This window comes from Aspergillus ochraceoroseus (genome assembly GCF_002846915.1).
Source record: "Aspergillus ochraceoroseus IBT 24754 chromosome Unknown P175scaffold_10, whole genome shotgun sequence".
In the NCBI taxonomy this organism is placed as follows: domain Eukaryota; kingdom Fungi; phylum Ascomycota; class Eurotiomycetes; order Eurotiales; family Aspergillaceae; genus Aspergillus; species Aspergillus ochraceoroseus.
Genome location: NW_024468485.1, coordinates 108,570 through 125,195, shown reverse-complemented (window position 1 = coordinate 125,195; position 16,626 = coordinate 108,570). Strand labels below are relative to the sequence as shown.

The following is a 16,626-nucleotide window of genomic DNA, read 5'->3' as shown; positions in this document are numbered from 1 at the left end:
ATGAGATAAAACGACAGAAGTACCCCAGATGTCAATCTAAGATCGAAGGAGCCAAGATGACTTTGCCTTCTATGATACAAATAGATTCTTAGCTCGTCATTCAAGGAGCGGCCTGTTTCTGGGAAGCCATTCCTAGTACAAATATGAACTATATTTGTGAAGATCAAGGAAATTAGAACTTATATGTGCTATTCTCTATTCGCATTTGTAAATTTCGAAAGGTAGTTGGCCGAGACTCTACCTGATCGGTACCAAGACGAAGATATCGACATCGGGTACATTATCGCAAAGTTCCTTAGACAGTTATCGTAGTTGCTTAGAAATAGAGCGTAATAATAATATAACACATTCGTAAGATATATATTTACATAAAGATACAACTGGGTTCTCCGCCATGATAGCATTTCCTGTCATGATTCAATCGAAAAAGACGAATCAGGAAGCGTATTAAAAATCTAGGTGGGATGGTGAGAGAAGACATATCCGGTGCCTCAACAGCAAAGAGAATGGCTGGCCAGTAGGGCTCCAGCACGGGGAAGGCGTAGTTAAGATGCTCCTGTAAAAATAACATCTTCGCCAAACCTCCACCACAAGTACCTAGGTCTGAGCAATATGTTTCAGGATGAGCGATTGTGAAAACCTGCGCGCAAGAAAAAAGGTACATCCGATTCCCTCTTTCTATATGCCAATGCAAAGTTCGTAAAACAAACAAAAAAAAAAACCATCTATGCACAGCGAGTGAGGTGCAATGAAAAGGCGCCCTTTAATTTCCCCCCCAATGTAATGCTTCCAATCCTGAGCGCCAGCAAGGTTGAGCGATTGACACGAACGTAAAAATAGTATGTGGCTGGTCGAAACGAAGGAAAAAAAAGGATGGGTTCGACCAGGAAAAAAAATAACGAACGTCTGAAGTAGGTTTCGAGAAGGTACGTGTGAAAAAAAAAAGGCCCACACGAATTGTGTACAAGCGAGTGCCACCAACAAGGGGCGTCGGAAAGTCTTTCATGAACCAAACACCGAGGTAATGTCTAGTCCCATTGGGTCCCATTAAGCACTTCGGTATTAGTATTAAGACGGAGCAACGATGTGGTAATGAGTAATAACCCAAGCCACAATAGAGCCCAACCGGGTTCGCGATAATTTATGCATGTACAATGTCAAGTTAAAAGCAGAGCGTCAAAAAAATCAGTATCCAGGCGAATTCAGTCTGAAGACATTAAGGCTGAAAACCATTAGGCCAAGACTGCTGAAAGGATAAGTATTAAAAATGTATGTGTCGAAATCTGCTCGATGCAAAAAAAAAAAAAAAAAAAACCAGAATGTCGTTAAATTATAACGCCGTCTCGTAAAATAGATGCAGTGAAGAAAAGTGGGTTCGCTATATGCAGATCAGAGTTGGTCAGGGCAAAATTAGGGACTGAACCCATGTCTCCCTGACTCAACATCGACGTTGGGAGACGTCAAACCTTCAGTCTCCCACGAGTAATGGTCATCAACCGGGCTCAGAGATCCAGAGGAGACGGATGATGAGGAACCAACGGTCCATTCATCGCTGTCGAGATTGAAGTCCCCATCATAGGTAGCCAAATCGTATCCATATCCAGGGGCAGAGTCGCCAAATTCCACGTAGTCGTAGTCCCAGCGGAACATCTTGTCGCTTTGCATGCGAGGGAGGAATCGAGTCTTGGCAAAGTAAAAGGCAACAGTCGCGAGCAGACCACCACCAACCAGATCCACCGCATAGTGATGTGAAAGGTACATGGTTGCCCACCACATCCACAAGGTGTAGGTGACAAAAACAGGCTTCATGCGGGGGAAGACGTGGCTCATGAAGAGGGCCGCCAGAGTTGAGTCGGCAGCATGCAGCGATGGGAACGCGCCAAACACAACTGGGGATTGTTTGAAGCCGGAAGTGTATAAGTCGATGCCAAATAACTTGTCGATACGAGCAAGACCAGCAGGGTCACCTTGAATGGAGTAATCGGCGGGGGCGAGACCATAGCGATTCTCATACCATGGAGGCGAGCAAGGGAATACCAGCTGAATAGTAACTGCAGCCATGCTGATATAGCCAAAGGTCCGTGCGAATAGGGGGACAGTGCCGGGGGGTCCAAAGACGAACATGATTAGGGAGCACACAAACGGAGCACCGTAATGGCAGATTCCGTAAGGTAGCCAGGCCAGCACGTCAAGCACAACATTCTGGTGAGCAGATAGAATATTGCTGATATTAGCGCCGTAGAGGATGTTCTCCAATGCCGGAAGTACGCGGACCCAGATTGCGGGGCGCCAGTCACTGGGGATGAATCTATGTCTGGTCAGCAACCCAAAAAATAGAATAAGGTACTTTGTAAATAGCCATCCGAAGATGGACCAAGCGACTTACTGGCAGGCGTAGAAAAAGATTAGCCATGCGGCAATTGGCAGAAACGGCAGAAAGAACTGGCGGGTCATAGGAACCAAGAGCGAGAAGATAAGCAGAGTGAAGATGGCAGTTTTGGCCAAAGGCCCGGGTGATTCAATGACGCTGAGAGAGAAAATCCCCACAATCAACAGTAGCAAATACTGAAAATCATAGATGGTCCAGCGATGACTTTGTAGCGACCTCAGGGTGTCGCCTGGCGATAACGATGTTTGGAGGGTCGATATTGAGGAGGTAGGAGACACTCTGCTGCGCAACTTGGACCTGATCTTGCGTCGCATGCGATGCGGAACCAGGAGCTGGATAGAACGCCATGGAACCTGGATTTGAAGCTTGCCAAACTGGTTCTGTGTGCGATCCTTCCACGTAGGAAGGGTAGTATTCATGTCTGCAGCAAGCTCCGAAGGCGGGGCTGTGTATTATTATCTCCGGTTCTTTCCCTTTTGATTTTTTTGTATTCTCTCTCTCTCTCTTTTTCTTTTTCCGGCTGTGAACGAAGAGTTTCCAGAATATCGCAGGGAATCCGGAGAAGATGGGGGGGGGGGGTGGACAGTATGTAAGTCGCTACCCGGAGATGACGGAAAGGGGTCACTCGGCGTCAACGTGACGATCTCGCTAGGGACTGAGCACCAACGTCTTGATTGTTGACAGACAGGCGCCTCGTTAAGCGGAGAAATTAAAATTGGAACGGTAGCGATGAAATTAGTAGCAGAGGCTCCGGTCTCCAGTGGCCAAACGAGGTTGTTCTGAGCCGTCACGTTGTAGGGGGTTTCTCTGACGCAAGGCGGCGGAGAGCAAGGGCGAGCAAGATTGAAAGAGAAACCCGGAGGTCGCGAGGGATGCAGAGGGCCACGGAGTCGGAGATGAGGCTACAAGGTAAGGAAGACAAGAGGATAGAGGAGAGAGAGAGGGGAGAGAAAAGGGAAAAAGAAAAGTTAGGGAGAAAGAAGAGAAGAAGAGTGGACGGCGGGACCATAAAAGATGAGATTGAGGATTTTTGCAGGTGCCGAGCAGCGAAGCGCCAGGCCCAGCGTGAGGAGCGATGGGGCGACGGACGGCGACGGGTACGGGTACGGTACCATTACACGAGGTTGACGGTATTGTGTATTGGTATTACCGTTGTTCTGATTATCGTGTCGTCATTATGGAGTCCTTAATTAGGGGGACTATACCCTTTAGAGTAAAGACTAATCCGGATGTGGTTAGTCCGTAAGACCTCGGCGTGTCAGCATACCAGTTCCGAAAGGTGCCTGGCAGCCTGAACGAACCAAAACCTTTGAGGATCCTGAGTGGACCCTTTAAAAAAAAGAAAGAAAGAATTTTTTTTTTTTTTGATTATGACCAAACTATGGACTTAAGATTTCTTTCATTATTACTCCGTACTCCGATTAGATATTTATGATAGGAAGTACCTAACTCATTAGACTGAAAGAACTTATACATTATATTTAATCAAGTCAAAGTGTAAGCGCCCATATCTGAAGTGTTATTGCGGAGAGAGCGGAACTTTGGTGGTGACGGAAATGACAAGCGCTGTGATCGTAAAAGTTCAAAATTTCAAAGATCTTTGTTCCTCTGTCCATGGCCCAGCTTCATATTCATATTTTCAGAATCCAGTTCCCCTGGATACTAGGCGGAGCACTCCGTACTACTAATTTGCCAGTAGCCCAACTGGAAGCCGTGGATCTCCACAACAAAATTTCGCTTGACCTATAAAGGTGGTACAGTCAGCAATCACAGACTGTAACTAGAGGCCAAGATCCGATCCGCTGTCCCTGATGTCCAAAAAGAGGATGTTGGGCTGGATCTCATCATTATCACCTACATTACGGAGTATGGAGTAGTCGCATCATAGAGGACTACGACATTTAATTTGCTGGAAAATTGATAAATACCCCATCGCATAATTCTGTAAGCTACCTCGACGGTTCAAGAGTGCAGACCAAGAGTCCAGTACACTGACCCAAACCCACATAATGCACAGGAAAGCTGTGCAGAAGCTGCACAATCCTCAAAGATATCACCTCCTTCAATTTTCTCCAAGAGTTGATAATTCCGGCGTCATCCGGACTGAGAAAACCCTCATCCCGCCATCCCATTATTGTCGAATACTATAGCGCTTCCTCTGCCATCCTATTCGTTCCAATACATAGCTTAGTCCTTCACCAGATGGTCTGACACCGAACCAAAGGCCAAACCAAAACTAATCTTCCGGCATGTGCGCTGTCCAACTTCCTCCTCGCCCCGTCCCCCAACGGCCAGATAAAAGATGCATGACCCTTTACCCACAGAAAACATCCGAGTGAACGAGTTGGAGGCTGCACCCCATATTTCGTCAATGGTTTACAATGAAGACTTCTGGAGTACTTGGCAAGTTGAACTGTTGAACGATGTTTATACACTATTATTTACACTATTTTACACTATTTTATACTATTGGTACGCAGGAGTCAGGACTGCCCCCCAACAAGGGAAGGGTATCGATAAAATTACCGCAGACAAGATCATACCCAACACGGTACATGACATACGGAGTACTCCAGGCAAATTAGGAGTACCTACTCCGTAGAGATTACGGCAAGCCGCACCGATCCTCATGTATCTACTCCGTACTGAATTGATATTCCTGAATGACTTGTACAGGTTCATACATGCTCAGGGAATTAATATGTTTCAGCAGAAGCTACTCCGTACGGGTGATAGGCAACTAAGTTGACAGTTTGATTAAAGGATGAGCCCAAACCACAGCCTCCTCGCTTCCCAAATTACTTGGTATCGGCTGGGTATTATTTGATAGAAAGAGTATCCGTACTCGTATTCGTCTCACCAACCTGAAAGTTATTCAACCTAAATGGAATAACAACAGGAGAGCTTGGGCCACAAGAATTCTCCCCGGATCAAATCAAACCACCACCAACCGCCAAGTCTGAAAATCCTCACATGAGCCTCTTTTCTCTCCAACTGGAAGATCACACTTTAAATTCAGCTTCAGACAACTTTCGCTCATTATTCTCTGGCAAGATGGGCTGCATGAGACTGGTTATCAGCTGAACGCTTTACTCGTGCCGTCGTCGAATAACAAACCGCTTAACCGGGCCCAAGAACGAGCGATGAGATCATCCCGCATACGAGATCAGTTGTCTGATCTCGTCTGATCCCATCGGTACCATATTTGACCTTAAACGCAATATCCTAGGCCGATATTATGCAGATTTCTCGGGGCAGATTATCGCCGAGGCTTTGTTTTAGAGACCAGTCAAGGCAACAACCTCACTTCTCTCTCATGGAAGTAAATTCAACCCTAACGAGCGCCACCCGCAAGCAAAACTCGATCAAGCCCAAGCGGAAATTACCAAGAATGTAGCGTGCACGACCAACATCACATTATTATCACTTTCAGAAACTTGGCAGAAGAATCATTGAACATTCAGCATAATGGCAACACCACACGAAAGGAATGTAGCCCCTTAATTAAGCAGAACTTGCGTACATTCCGGTCATACAGGCTTCCAAAGTTCCAGCCCAATCTCGAACAGTGCTGACATCTGCACATTCTCTCAAGTCTCAACCCTCGCTGAAACGGATACGACCAGCCAGCGGTCGCAACGACAGTAAGGTCTCTCACCCTAGTAGGAGACGGAGGAGACGAGGAAGACTCATTTAATTGCCCCTGGCTAATTAAAATTGTTAAAATGATTAGTTTGCCTACAGAGTAAAGTATGTCCACCTAACGAGGCTCAGTTGTGCACCAGCGTCTGACATCCTTGCAAGCACCGCCCTTTATGGAGCCCTAGTAAAATACACGGTACCTGCCCCTGATTTCTGTCCTATACCAAACTTCAGCATCCCAAGGCCAGTCCTAAGCCCCATCCGCGATAAATTTAGCAGTACGGAGGAAAAGTGCCTCGTGTAGCTCATCTTAAATTTGAGTATCGCTGCGCGGAATGCGGCTGCCTTCTGCTACATAGCCCCATCCCGGGCGGCTTGAGTCGTATTGTTCATTGGGTGTATGGTATTTGGTTTCCGTACGGATACTTGTCTTAGATCTATTTACTGAAGGTGCTGCAATTGTTAATTAACTACTCCTTTTCGTGGTTTTATAAGCAGTGGAAGTAGTAATAGTTGATTATGGAGTACTTTATAGCAGGAGTAACTCTGTATGCTTGTCACAAGTGTGGTGTTTGAATGAATCCTCTGCAGTCGCCGCTTTCATTAGGCTTAGCCAATATGTACAACAATCCATTTGACATCTTGACAAGCATTCACAGAATATGGTCATGAGCCACAAGAAAATTGCACATTTGCATACAATGTTCAAGTCAGAGAGGATACTTAATCTGCTTTTATAGAAACTCCTGCAAGAGATGCTTTGCTTAAGCTCTCTAGTAATGCGTGGGGTGATGGGCTTTATAAAGAGTTCCAGACGCGTCAGAATCAAGTCAGAGCAAACTATTGTTGATGCAGAGTTGGTCAAGGAGCGTATCCGATCTCTTGAATGGGGTTATCAATAAGTATGAATCAGCCATTTCCGCACAGAGTAGGGACGGTTGATTTATTGAAATGAGCTACCTAATTCACTCTGGAAAAAAGAAGGGAGATTTAATATGAGGCACGCGTCCAGTGACAGCCATCTTTTCAACCCAAGTAAAAGAAGGGACGGTTTTATGACTTCACCATAATTGGATGAGACTACTTAACTCTTTATTGGATAATTTTGGGCATTGTAAATTTCCGAGTGAACCAAAAAACCCTATACAATTCGGCCCGAGATTTATGAAGAACTAGGCTTTTGACCCCAAACAAAGTAAACCCGTAGAGCGGTCCGATAATCTCTCATATCCTGAGCAAAATTCTTCGGTAACTGGTCCCATTCATCGGCAGACATCCCAAACATATCGGGGCTATATAATGCCAATCAATAGATAACCGTTGGTTAGCTTTACAGTACTTAATAGAACAGAGCAGGGTAGGAATAATAGAACCACTTACCTAGTCACAGACCTAAAAAACTCCAAGATCGATAACATATTTCTCACTCCCCTCTCCCCAACTACGGGATCCTCATGAGCAGCCCCTGCAACCATGTCAACGGCCCGAAACCCAACATTCACAAGGCCTTCCTCTCTTAACCGATCCGCAAGCTTTGTCGCGGCCAGCGGATCAGAAACCACCTTCGACGTTAATTCATGGATCATCCGGAATGAATTGCACTGGTCTTGTGGCTGCGAGACGAATGTGGTGAAGTCCATTTCCACGAGCTGGATCCATCCGTCCGGTTTAAGGCAGCTGGTAAGGTTGTGCAGGACGCGAGGCACTTCAACGTCCTTAAATAGGGGAATGACAAAGCGTTGGTGGACGAAGTCAAAAGTGTTGGTCCATGACGAGGGGAAGTCTTCGATGAGGTTTTGTTTGGTGATTGTTAGTGGCGTTGCTGGGGTGGTAGGGTTTGTGCTTGGGAGAGGGGGATAGCTTTCTGGACTGTAGTAGTAATGTTATAGTCATGATGAATAGTTAGTTATGTGACTGAGTGGGAAAAGACATAAGAATTGTTATTTTTATTGCGGGTTAAGCTAACTTACGCGCTGTCGAATCCAAGGAAGTCTGTATCCAATGGAAAGACAGATTTCGCGTCTTGCATCCAGTATCCTTGATCCTCGTTAGTTTTATGTACCCTAGTCTAGAACCTGACGACTTACCATCTGCAGTCGCAGCATCGAGCACACGGAGGCCGCGGCGATTCAAGTCAATAGGAGCCAGAACGAGCCCGCCAGCGCATGCCTTTACCCATTCATGCTGGTTTCTCATGCGCTCTGCTTCTTCCACATTCCGTGGTAGGAAGTACCTTTGGTCAACATCTTGGACTATCTTCTCAGAGACAGGGACTTGGAGCTCGGGAGTTGCCATGGTTCTAAGGATTGTCACTGCGTATTGCTACCTAATGTTGGCAGGGAAAGGATTGAGAGACTGAATAATGAATTGTAGAAAGTACATCTTTATCATATCCAACCAAAGGCGCCGATGAGCGATCATGATCATGGGCCTTGGAAACTACTAGTCGCCGAGGATAAGAATATAGATGTAATACTACGAGAGTCTCACTGTGGAGAAGGATGTGTGGCGTTGCCAAGGTACTCATGTCGATGTTAAGGACAAAGAGGCATACCGGGTATTGGCTCGGAGCAGGGGGCTTAATGAAATTGATACGAATTGCTTTCTTTGTTGCTCAGAAAAGGCGCATAAACTACCCTGGCAGTTGTGGGATAGCTTACTCGCCGACGGCCAATATCTCGGTGAATAAAGAGAAGCACTTTCCAGGGTTGTTGCCCCTCTAGCTTCTCCAGTCCTGAGCTATTGTTTCTCTCGCAGTTACAGCTGCAAACTTATCTGGGAAATTCTCGAAATCCAGAAAACCTTTGCCAAAGTTTCAACCTTCTTCACAGAAGCAACCATGGCTGCAAGGTCCAAACCGCACTCAGTAGATGCCCTTATTGTTGGTGCGGGTCCGGCTGGACTCACAGCTGCACTCACCTTGGCTCGTCAACAACAGACTTCGATTGTTTTCGACGCAGGAACATACCGAAATGATGCGGCAGATTATATGCACCTGATTCCCGGTTTCGACCATGTCCATCCATCCGAATTTAGGGCTGCTGCAAGACAGAATATTCTTTCTAACTACGGCCATATCTCCTTGGAAAAAGCAGTGGTTTCAAGTGTTGAAAAGGACGCCAGCACAAATAGTTTTAGCCTTACAGACAAGACCGGAAAGACGTGGAAAGGTAAAAAGTTGGTGCTGGCGAATGGCGTAGAGGATATCTACCCCGATATTGACGGCTATGGTGAATGTTGGGGAAAGGGAATGTATGTTACTCTTCCAATCTCTATCATCAATAAACTCTCTAGAGTGGTATTAACGTTCACTAGCTTCCACTGTTTGTTCTGCAAAGGTTATGAAGAAAGAGGTGGACCCTCTGCTGGTGTTCTCGCGATTGGTGGACTCTCAAAGGCACCCGTCGCCCTTCACGTCGCTCGACAAGTATCAGCTCTGAGCGATAGCGTCACATTCTACACAAATGGTTCAGAGGAAGTAGGAAGGGATATCGAGGCCGGGTTTGGAACAGCGACAGCAATGAAGATTGATACACGGAAAATCAAGTGCATCTCGAAATATTCTGACCGGGCTGGAGTATCTATCGAGTTTGAAGATGGGAGCAGTACAGTTGAGGCATTCCTCGCCCACACCCCAGGGACCAAGGTTCGAGGACCATTCGCAGAACAAATGGGACTGGCACTGGCTCCTAGTGGTGATATAAAAGCCGGCCCTCCTTTCTATGAAACAAACATTAAGGGAGTTTTTGCGGCGGGGGATAATTGCGGGATGATGAAGAATGTGCCACATGCGATTTTCTCAGGTTCTTTAGCTGGCATGGGTGTTGCTTCTCAGATTATGGCGGAGGCTCTGGGACAGAAACCGTTGTTTGGTTGAGAGTTGTCTAGTTAAGCGACACCATTTCGTGTAATAAGAATGATTATTCTCGGAGGTGAATTTTGATTCCGAGGAGAGTACTGTGCTTTCTAAAGTTGGGTTCAATTTAGTTATCAAGATCTGATGTTGAGTGAATATTCATGCTAGTTTGTTCGATCTACGCCCTGCTAGAGAGTCGACTATTAGTTGCTATCAATGGAACGGGAGAGACTTCTCATTCTGGCCCAACAATCTCCACTGGAACATCCCGAATATATATCCACCGATATTTAATCGCCGTTTTGCTATCTTAGTCCCTTGGTATGAGAGGATATCAGATTCCCTAGACTTAAGAACCAGAGGCCTGGTTCAATGGGTCTCGAGCAAATCCACCCTAGTATCATCATCCCTTCACTCATCGCGATAGTCGCTCGACCACAACACCATGGCCTCAGCTACCAACTCACACGGACGTGATCCCTGCTCCACACAAGAGCGTGGCGATCAATCGATATGGGGTTTAATCGAAAGAAACGCAAACCTACCGCATCGCTCGCTGGCTGTCTCACAAGGTGAGAAGTCAGTATCCTACCAAGAGCTTGCCGCAGCTACTAGGCGACTGGCTGGACTTTTCGTTGCGCGTGGCATCAAGGCTGGCGATACAATCCCGATATTTGTTTCTAGATGTCTTGAGACTGTGGCGTCTGTTCTCGCCTTACTACGACTGGGGGTATGCTATGTACCTATGGACGCGGAAGCCTGGAGTCAGAGTAGGGTTGATGCAGTGTTGCAAGCAATCGAACCGGAGTTGGTAGTGACTGCCCGAAACACCTCCCTTAAAACAGGTAATATTCAGGAGATCTCGGCAGAAGATATACGAGCAGCTCTCGAGGGTTCGGGAAGTGAGCTAGACGAGGGTTCACTTACCGGGTTGATTGACGTTGATCGCAGTAAGGACGAACCTGTATACATGATTTTCACCTCTGGCACCACAGGGACACCTAAAGGAGTTGTAATTCCCCGTCGCTGCGTGAAAAACTATGTCCAGCAGGGTACGGACAAGGGCATGCCGTTTAATTTAGGAGTTGGCTGTGGTGATAAAGTACTACTACTGTTCTCTCTTGCATTCGATGGTGAGTGAATACTGCGCAACGGAATCGGTAATTTTCTTTTTTGCTAAACTCGAGATAATAACAGCCGCGTGGGGAGTCTTTTTCAGCACCCTTTGCCACGGAGGACATCTCATTCTCTCCGCCCCCGAGAGACTGCTGCAGGATGTGGAAACCTGTAGTATTCTTCCCGCCACACCATCTCTCCTGGCTACAATCAAGGACCCTGAAAGTTATAAGAATATTAAATCTATCTTCCTGGGAGGGGAATCTCCTAGCCCTGGACTCGTGCAGGGTTGGTGGACCCCTGAACGACGCATCTTCAATTGCTATGGTCCTACAGAGACCACTATCTGTACAAGCATGGCGGAATTACGACCAGGAGTGCCGATTACTTTGGGCAAACCGATGGCCCAAACGCAATTACTGCTCCTGAACGATCAATTAGAGGAATCAAGCGAAGGGGAGATCTGCATCAGTGGACCTGGTCTAGCTGCTGGATATTACAAAAATGAACAATTGACCACCCTAAGATTCATCGAATGGCAAGGGAAGAGAATATACAGGACCGGAGATCATGCTCGCAGATCTCCAGAGGGACTTGTATTCTGTGGCCGAGGAGATAGCCAGGCCAAAAACCGCGGATACCTTATTAATCTTGAGATGGATGTTGTGCCTGTTTTGCTTCGGTATCCTGGAGTGACTGCAGCAGTAGCATTCATGATGGAAGGCAAGTTGATCGGGTGTATTATGCCAGAACTGATCGATGTGACAGAAATGCGACGCGAGCTAACTCAGTCCCACGATTCGTTCGTCGTTCCTGATCACATCGTGGCGCACAAAGAACTGCCCAAAACATCAAATGGAAAGATTGATCTAGCCTGTTTGCAAAACTCCTTCATGGCAAAGACTGGAGTAGCAGCAGACCCGGGAGTCGAGAATCAAGAACGTTTATCTGTCTTAAGGGATGCGGTTGCGGATGCACTGGGGCTACACATTAACCTAGTCTCGACACACGGCAGTTTCTGGGAGCTCGGAGGTAATTCTCTTCGGGCAATTAAATTAATGTCGAATTTGCGCCACAAAGGATTTACAATGCATTTTCAAGATCTTTTTGGACCTGTATCATTGGCGGTTCTCTCTGAGCGTCTGGAGCAGGTGTCGGGGATCAACGAGCAGCAAAAACCCGACGCAGAATTATTACTGGAAGTCGAAAACGCAGCTCGCTCGAAGCGAGGGATTATTGCCCCGATGACGATGACACAGACTGGTATGATAAGATCCTCTCTACAACATTCTGCGGCGAGCTATATGCTGGTGTCCATCACTTTTCCCTGGAGCCTGGATATGGGCTACAAGGAGCGAATTAGAAACGCGTGGCAAGAGGTCATGAGAAGGCATAGCATGTTTCGAACAGTATTTGACCCATTAAACGGGGTTCAAAGAGTTGAAGGGGATTTCCCCTTAGAGTGGGAAGAACACTGTGTTGCTGATTGTGATTTCTCACTCGCTATTGAGTCTCAGTCATCTGAATTGTTACAGTTGACCCAGAAGCAGGAGAAGAGTGACGTTTTTCGCCCACTAAATGCCTTTCGCTTGTTGACCTCCTCAAGCACTACTGAAGCGGTATTGCTTTGGCTAGTACACCATAGCCGTGTTGATGGCTGGTCCATGGGACTCATTATGGAAGAGGTCCAAGCTATTCTTCAAGGAAAGGCACTCCAAGAACCTCCTCAATTCTGGCAATTAGCGCAGAAAATTCCACGTCATATCAATGATATCCAGAACGAAGGAAATCAGTTCTGGAAAGAGGCCATGAAAACAGTGTCTGATGCGGGCTCCTTGAATCTCCCAAAGCCTGTGACCCCTAACAGCGAGAGCCGCTTTGGCGAGACTCGAGTGAGCGTCGACCTTCCATTGCCACAGCTGGAACAAATATGCCACATGGAAGGGGTCACATCTGCAGTCATGATCTATGCTGCCTGGGCACTTCTGCTGAAGTCTTACACTGGCCATGACCAGTTGGTCTTTGGCACTGTCTATTCCGGACGAAACTTGAATTTCCCCGGAATTGACCAAATGGTCGGTCCAATCCTCAACACCTGTCCGCTTCCAGTGAGCTTGGCAGGTCTTGCTTCTAAAGCAGATCTTTTGACATACATTGGAGATACTGTACTTCAAGTTGGTGTGCACCAATGGTCAGCTGCGGAGTCGTTGCAGAAGATCAAACTAGGAAGCCATTCTGGTATCTTTCAAACCATGCTGTTTCTAGAGTATGATTTGCCGTCATTTAGTGGCAGTGGGTGGAAATGTGGTCGGCAAGATGTGCCAGAGTTTGGATTGACTATTCTGATTCGGCGAGATGGTGAAAACCTCAGCCTCTCTGCCTTATTCGACCAGACGATGTATACTCGGCCCGTGATCGAACGGATGATGCAGCACTTTCGAAACATATTACTCGCCTTACTTGATCCAAAATGCACGAAAAGCTCAGAGGTCTGCGATAGAATGTTGAATTCGGCAGAGTTCCTCCGCTTGACTCACAATTCACCTACCCTTCTTAACCCTTATATCGGGCCATCGAATCTTAAAGATTGTTTCGAGAGAGGAGTAGATCAATGGCCTGATGAGATAGCTATTGAGTCATTAACGCAGTCAGTCACTTACAGAGAACTGGACTTGTGGGCAAATCACGCCGCAAGAGCAATTGCAGACTGTGTTCGTCCTGGAGATCCTATCACTATCTTAAGTGACCGGAGTTTAGAGTGGGTGATATCAGTCTTTGCAACAATCAAGGCAGGGACATTATACGTCCCCTTGGATACCAAACTGCCGATCGAACGAATGCGATCGATCTCTAAGTCTGCCGGGGCAAAGATTTGTATTTTCCCCAACGAAGACTGCTATCGCCGATTTTCAGAAGCAGCCTCTGAAGAGACCCTTCTCCTTCATGAGGTCTTGAGTACGCCATGCACCAAACAGTCGTCCATCAGACTCGAGACGGTGACAAAACCAAAAGATATTGCATACATTATTTTTACATCTGGTTCTACTGGAGTCCCCAAAGGCGTTGCCATTGAGCATCAGTCTGTCGTTTCATACTTGTCGTATGGACCGGCCCGGATGGATGCTCGGCCGGGGAGACGTCATGCCCAAATGTTCTCTCCTGGGTTTGATGTCAATATGGCAGAGATATTTGGCACACTCTGCCACGGCGCAACTTTAGTTCTAGCCGATCCAACAGACCCGTTCGCGCACCTATCCCGGGTACATGCAACCATGATAACGCCGTCCTTTTTGTCCGTGTGTGATCCGAATGAATTTCCAGACCTAGACACAATTCTTTTCGCGGGAGAAGCAGTGCCGCAGATTTTAGCCGACCGTTGGTCTGGAAATCGCACAGTGTATAATTCCTACGGTCCTTGTGAATGCACCATCGGCTGCTTATTTCAACCTTTGCAACCTGGAAGAGAAGTTACTCTAGGCCGCACTATTCCTCGCGTCGGGGTTTATCTCCTTGACTCCCATAGTCGGCCGGTCCCAATTGGAGTTCCGGGGGAGATCTGCCTCAGCGGTATCCAGGTATCTACTGGTTATCTAGGCGCAGGAATGGGAGAGCTCTCGAAGACCCGGTTTCTAGCGGATCCTTTCGTCCAGGGCCAACGGATGTACCGCACTGGGGATCGCGCGGTGTGGACGGAAGATATGGAACCTCGATTTCTGGGCCGGGTTGACAATCAAGTCAAAGTCAGGGGCTTTCGTATTGAACTGGAGGAAATTGAAAGTGCCATCCGCGTTGTCACCCCCGAAGTCCGTCGGGCAGCGGCTATCGTGAGTGGAAACAATATCGTCGCGTTTGTCGAGCCGGAAACTGTGCCCATCCAGGCTATCCACGAAGCCCTTCAATCCAAATTACCAAGTTATGCTTGCCCTTCCAGTATTGTGGCTCTTCCTGCTCTACCGACTACCCCTAACCAGAAACTGGATCGCAAGACTCTGCAGTCTTACCCCGTCCTTACCGGAAAGAGGAGCCAAGTATCATTGACAAAACTCCAATCTTCGCTAGCAAAAATATGGCGGGAGGCAATTGGCCTACCAGATGAGATGGTTATCGAACCAGATGATGATTTCCTGGTCCTTGGAGGGAATTCCCTTTCACAGATAAAAGTTGCGCAGAAGATCTGCGGAATCTTGAACGAAAAGCTGCCACTGACCATCTTTATACGGAATACAACCTTGTTGACGTTGAGTGCAGAAATCGAGGAGTATCTGGCCATGCAAAATAAGAAACCAGCTAGCAATATGTCGTTTACCGCAGCCTGGAGGTCTATAGAGCCTCCATATACCGAAGTTTCTCACCTAGAGGAGGAGTTTGTGAAACTTTCTCTCTCGTCTTCCTCCCCTCAAGCGTTTAACGTGGCCTACAAGGTGCGCTTAACAGGAGATGTGAACGTGGAGGTATTGGAGAAGGCCATTGCAGTAGTTCTGAACAGGGAGAAGATTTTCCAAGTCTGTTTCGAAATCACGGAAAACCGGGTCTCAAGGTGCCAGTCTCAGAAAAATTGCAAAGTATCAAAGGCTCAAACCTCCAAGATCACAATCACTGACTTTGTGAATCAAGAGTTTGACCTTTTCCTGGGTCCGCTAACTAGGATCATGACCGATCAACATCCTGATGGGGTCAGTATCATCATCGTCCAACATCACTCTATCACGGATAAAGTTGCAATCAAAATTTTCTTCTCCAAGGTGCAGGAACTCTACCGGATGGCTCTTCAAGAAGGCATCGGACCCGGGTTTGAGAACAGGAATTCCCAGGTTGCAGCAGATTATAGAATATGGGCAAAGTGGAAAGCCAGTCAAATTGAATCCGCGCCAGAGCCCCATATTGCCTACTGGAATGACCATATGTCGGGGCTTCCGGCTCCCTTATTTCCTCTCGTGGGCAAGCATATGCATGACAGTATAGGGGCGTCCGATTCCTTTATATTAGGCTCCGATAGGATATTGTCAGGGTCAATGGAGCTATACGTAACACTGTCTGCATTGGCTCTGGCAAAAGCAACGGGAAATAAGGATCTTGTGGTTGGAATCCCTTACATCGACCGTATGGAGCCAGGTACTGAGGATCTACTGGGCGTTTTCCTGGACCGATTGCCAGTACGCATCAGGAACATTGACATGGCATTGGCAAGGCCAATGGATCTCATAAGCATCGTCCGGAACTCTATTCGGGATGCACTGGCCTACTCGATTCCTTTCAAGGCTATCCGTCGCCTGGCCGGTGAAGGAACGGTGTTCCAGGTGATGATAGTGTACAACGGAAAAGATGACTCTGTTGCAAATAGCTTCTCGCTCCCGGGAATTCTCGCAGAAGATGTGGCTCTAAGAGCCAGCGGCGCCAAATTTCCGCTTCTAATCGAATTTACAGAGACTGAGAGGGGCACAATTTGCGAGTTAGAGTATATGGAGCATCTCGTGTCTACGGCTACAATTGGAACCATTCGCCAGCAGCTGGAGAGCATTTACCCTCTTCTGCGGTGAGGTGAGTTGATACTTTTGAACTCGATTTCAGCATGAACAAGAATCTTTCGCTAGGTTATACAATGGAATACTTAAGCTTCTCTGAA

The 16,626-nt window shown here is 47.1% G+C and overlaps 5 protein-coding genes across 5 annotated transcripts; 3 read left to right on the top strand and 2 right to left on the bottom strand.

Annotated features, from left to right (window-relative positions):
* Positions 1-1,410: 1,410 nt before the first annotated feature.
* P175DRAFT_0446011 (phosphatase PAP2 family protein) lies at positions 1,411-2,808 on the bottom strand (the record flags this gene model as incomplete). Its single annotated transcript, XM_040894320.1, has 2 exons — positions 1,411-2,308; positions 2,387-2,808. 2 exons carry the CDS (start codon positions 2,806-2,808, stop codon positions 1,411-1,413), a joined length of 1,320 nt encoding a protein of 439 aa, XP_040748795.1.
* A 4,385-nt stretch (positions 2,809-7,193) lies between these two features.
* Positions 7,194-8,326, bottom strand: P175DRAFT_0445944 (uncharacterized protein; the record flags this gene model as incomplete). Its single annotated transcript, XM_040894316.1, has 4 exons — positions 7,194-7,323; positions 7,412-7,891; positions 8,002-8,068; positions 8,119-8,326. The coding sequence occupies 4 exons, from the start codon at positions 8,324-8,326 to the stop codon at positions 7,194-7,196; spliced, it is 885 nt and encodes a 294-aa protein (XP_040748794.1).
* Positions 8,327-8,479: 153 nt separating this feature from the next.
* Positions 8,480-8,843, top strand: P175DRAFT_088429 (uncharacterized protein). The gene has a single exon (XM_040901123.1). It carries the CDS (start codon positions 8,533-8,535, stop codon positions 8,752-8,754), a length of 222 nt encoding a protein of 73 aa, XP_040748793.1. The 5' UTR covers positions 8,480-8,532; the 3' UTR covers positions 8,755-8,843.
* Positions 8,844-8,870: 27 nt separating this feature from the next.
* On the top strand, positions 8,871-9,908 carry gliT (thioredoxin reductase gliT; the record flags this gene model as incomplete). The annotated part of the gene is made up of 2 exons (XM_040900254.1): positions 8,871-9,283; positions 9,347-9,908. The coding sequence occupies 2 exons, from the start codon at positions 8,871-8,873 to the stop codon at positions 9,906-9,908; spliced, it is 975 nt and encodes a 324-aa protein (XP_040748792.1).
* A 424-nt stretch (positions 9,909-10,332) lies between these two features.
* Positions 10,333-16,540, top strand: P175DRAFT_0496127 (uncharacterized protein; the record flags this gene model as incomplete). Its single annotated transcript, XM_040896111.1, has 2 exons — positions 10,333-11,020; positions 11,085-16,540. 2 exons carry the CDS (start codon positions 10,333-10,335, stop codon positions 16,538-16,540), a joined length of 6,144 nt encoding a protein of 2,047 aa, XP_040748791.1.
* Positions 16,541-16,626: the final 86 nt, after the last annotated feature.

Coding starts and splice junctions, on each gene's coding strand:
- P175DRAFT_088429 (XM_040901123.1), top strand. CDS start 8,533: ATGTGTGGCGTTGCCAAGGTACTCATGTCGATGTTAAGGACAAAGAGG.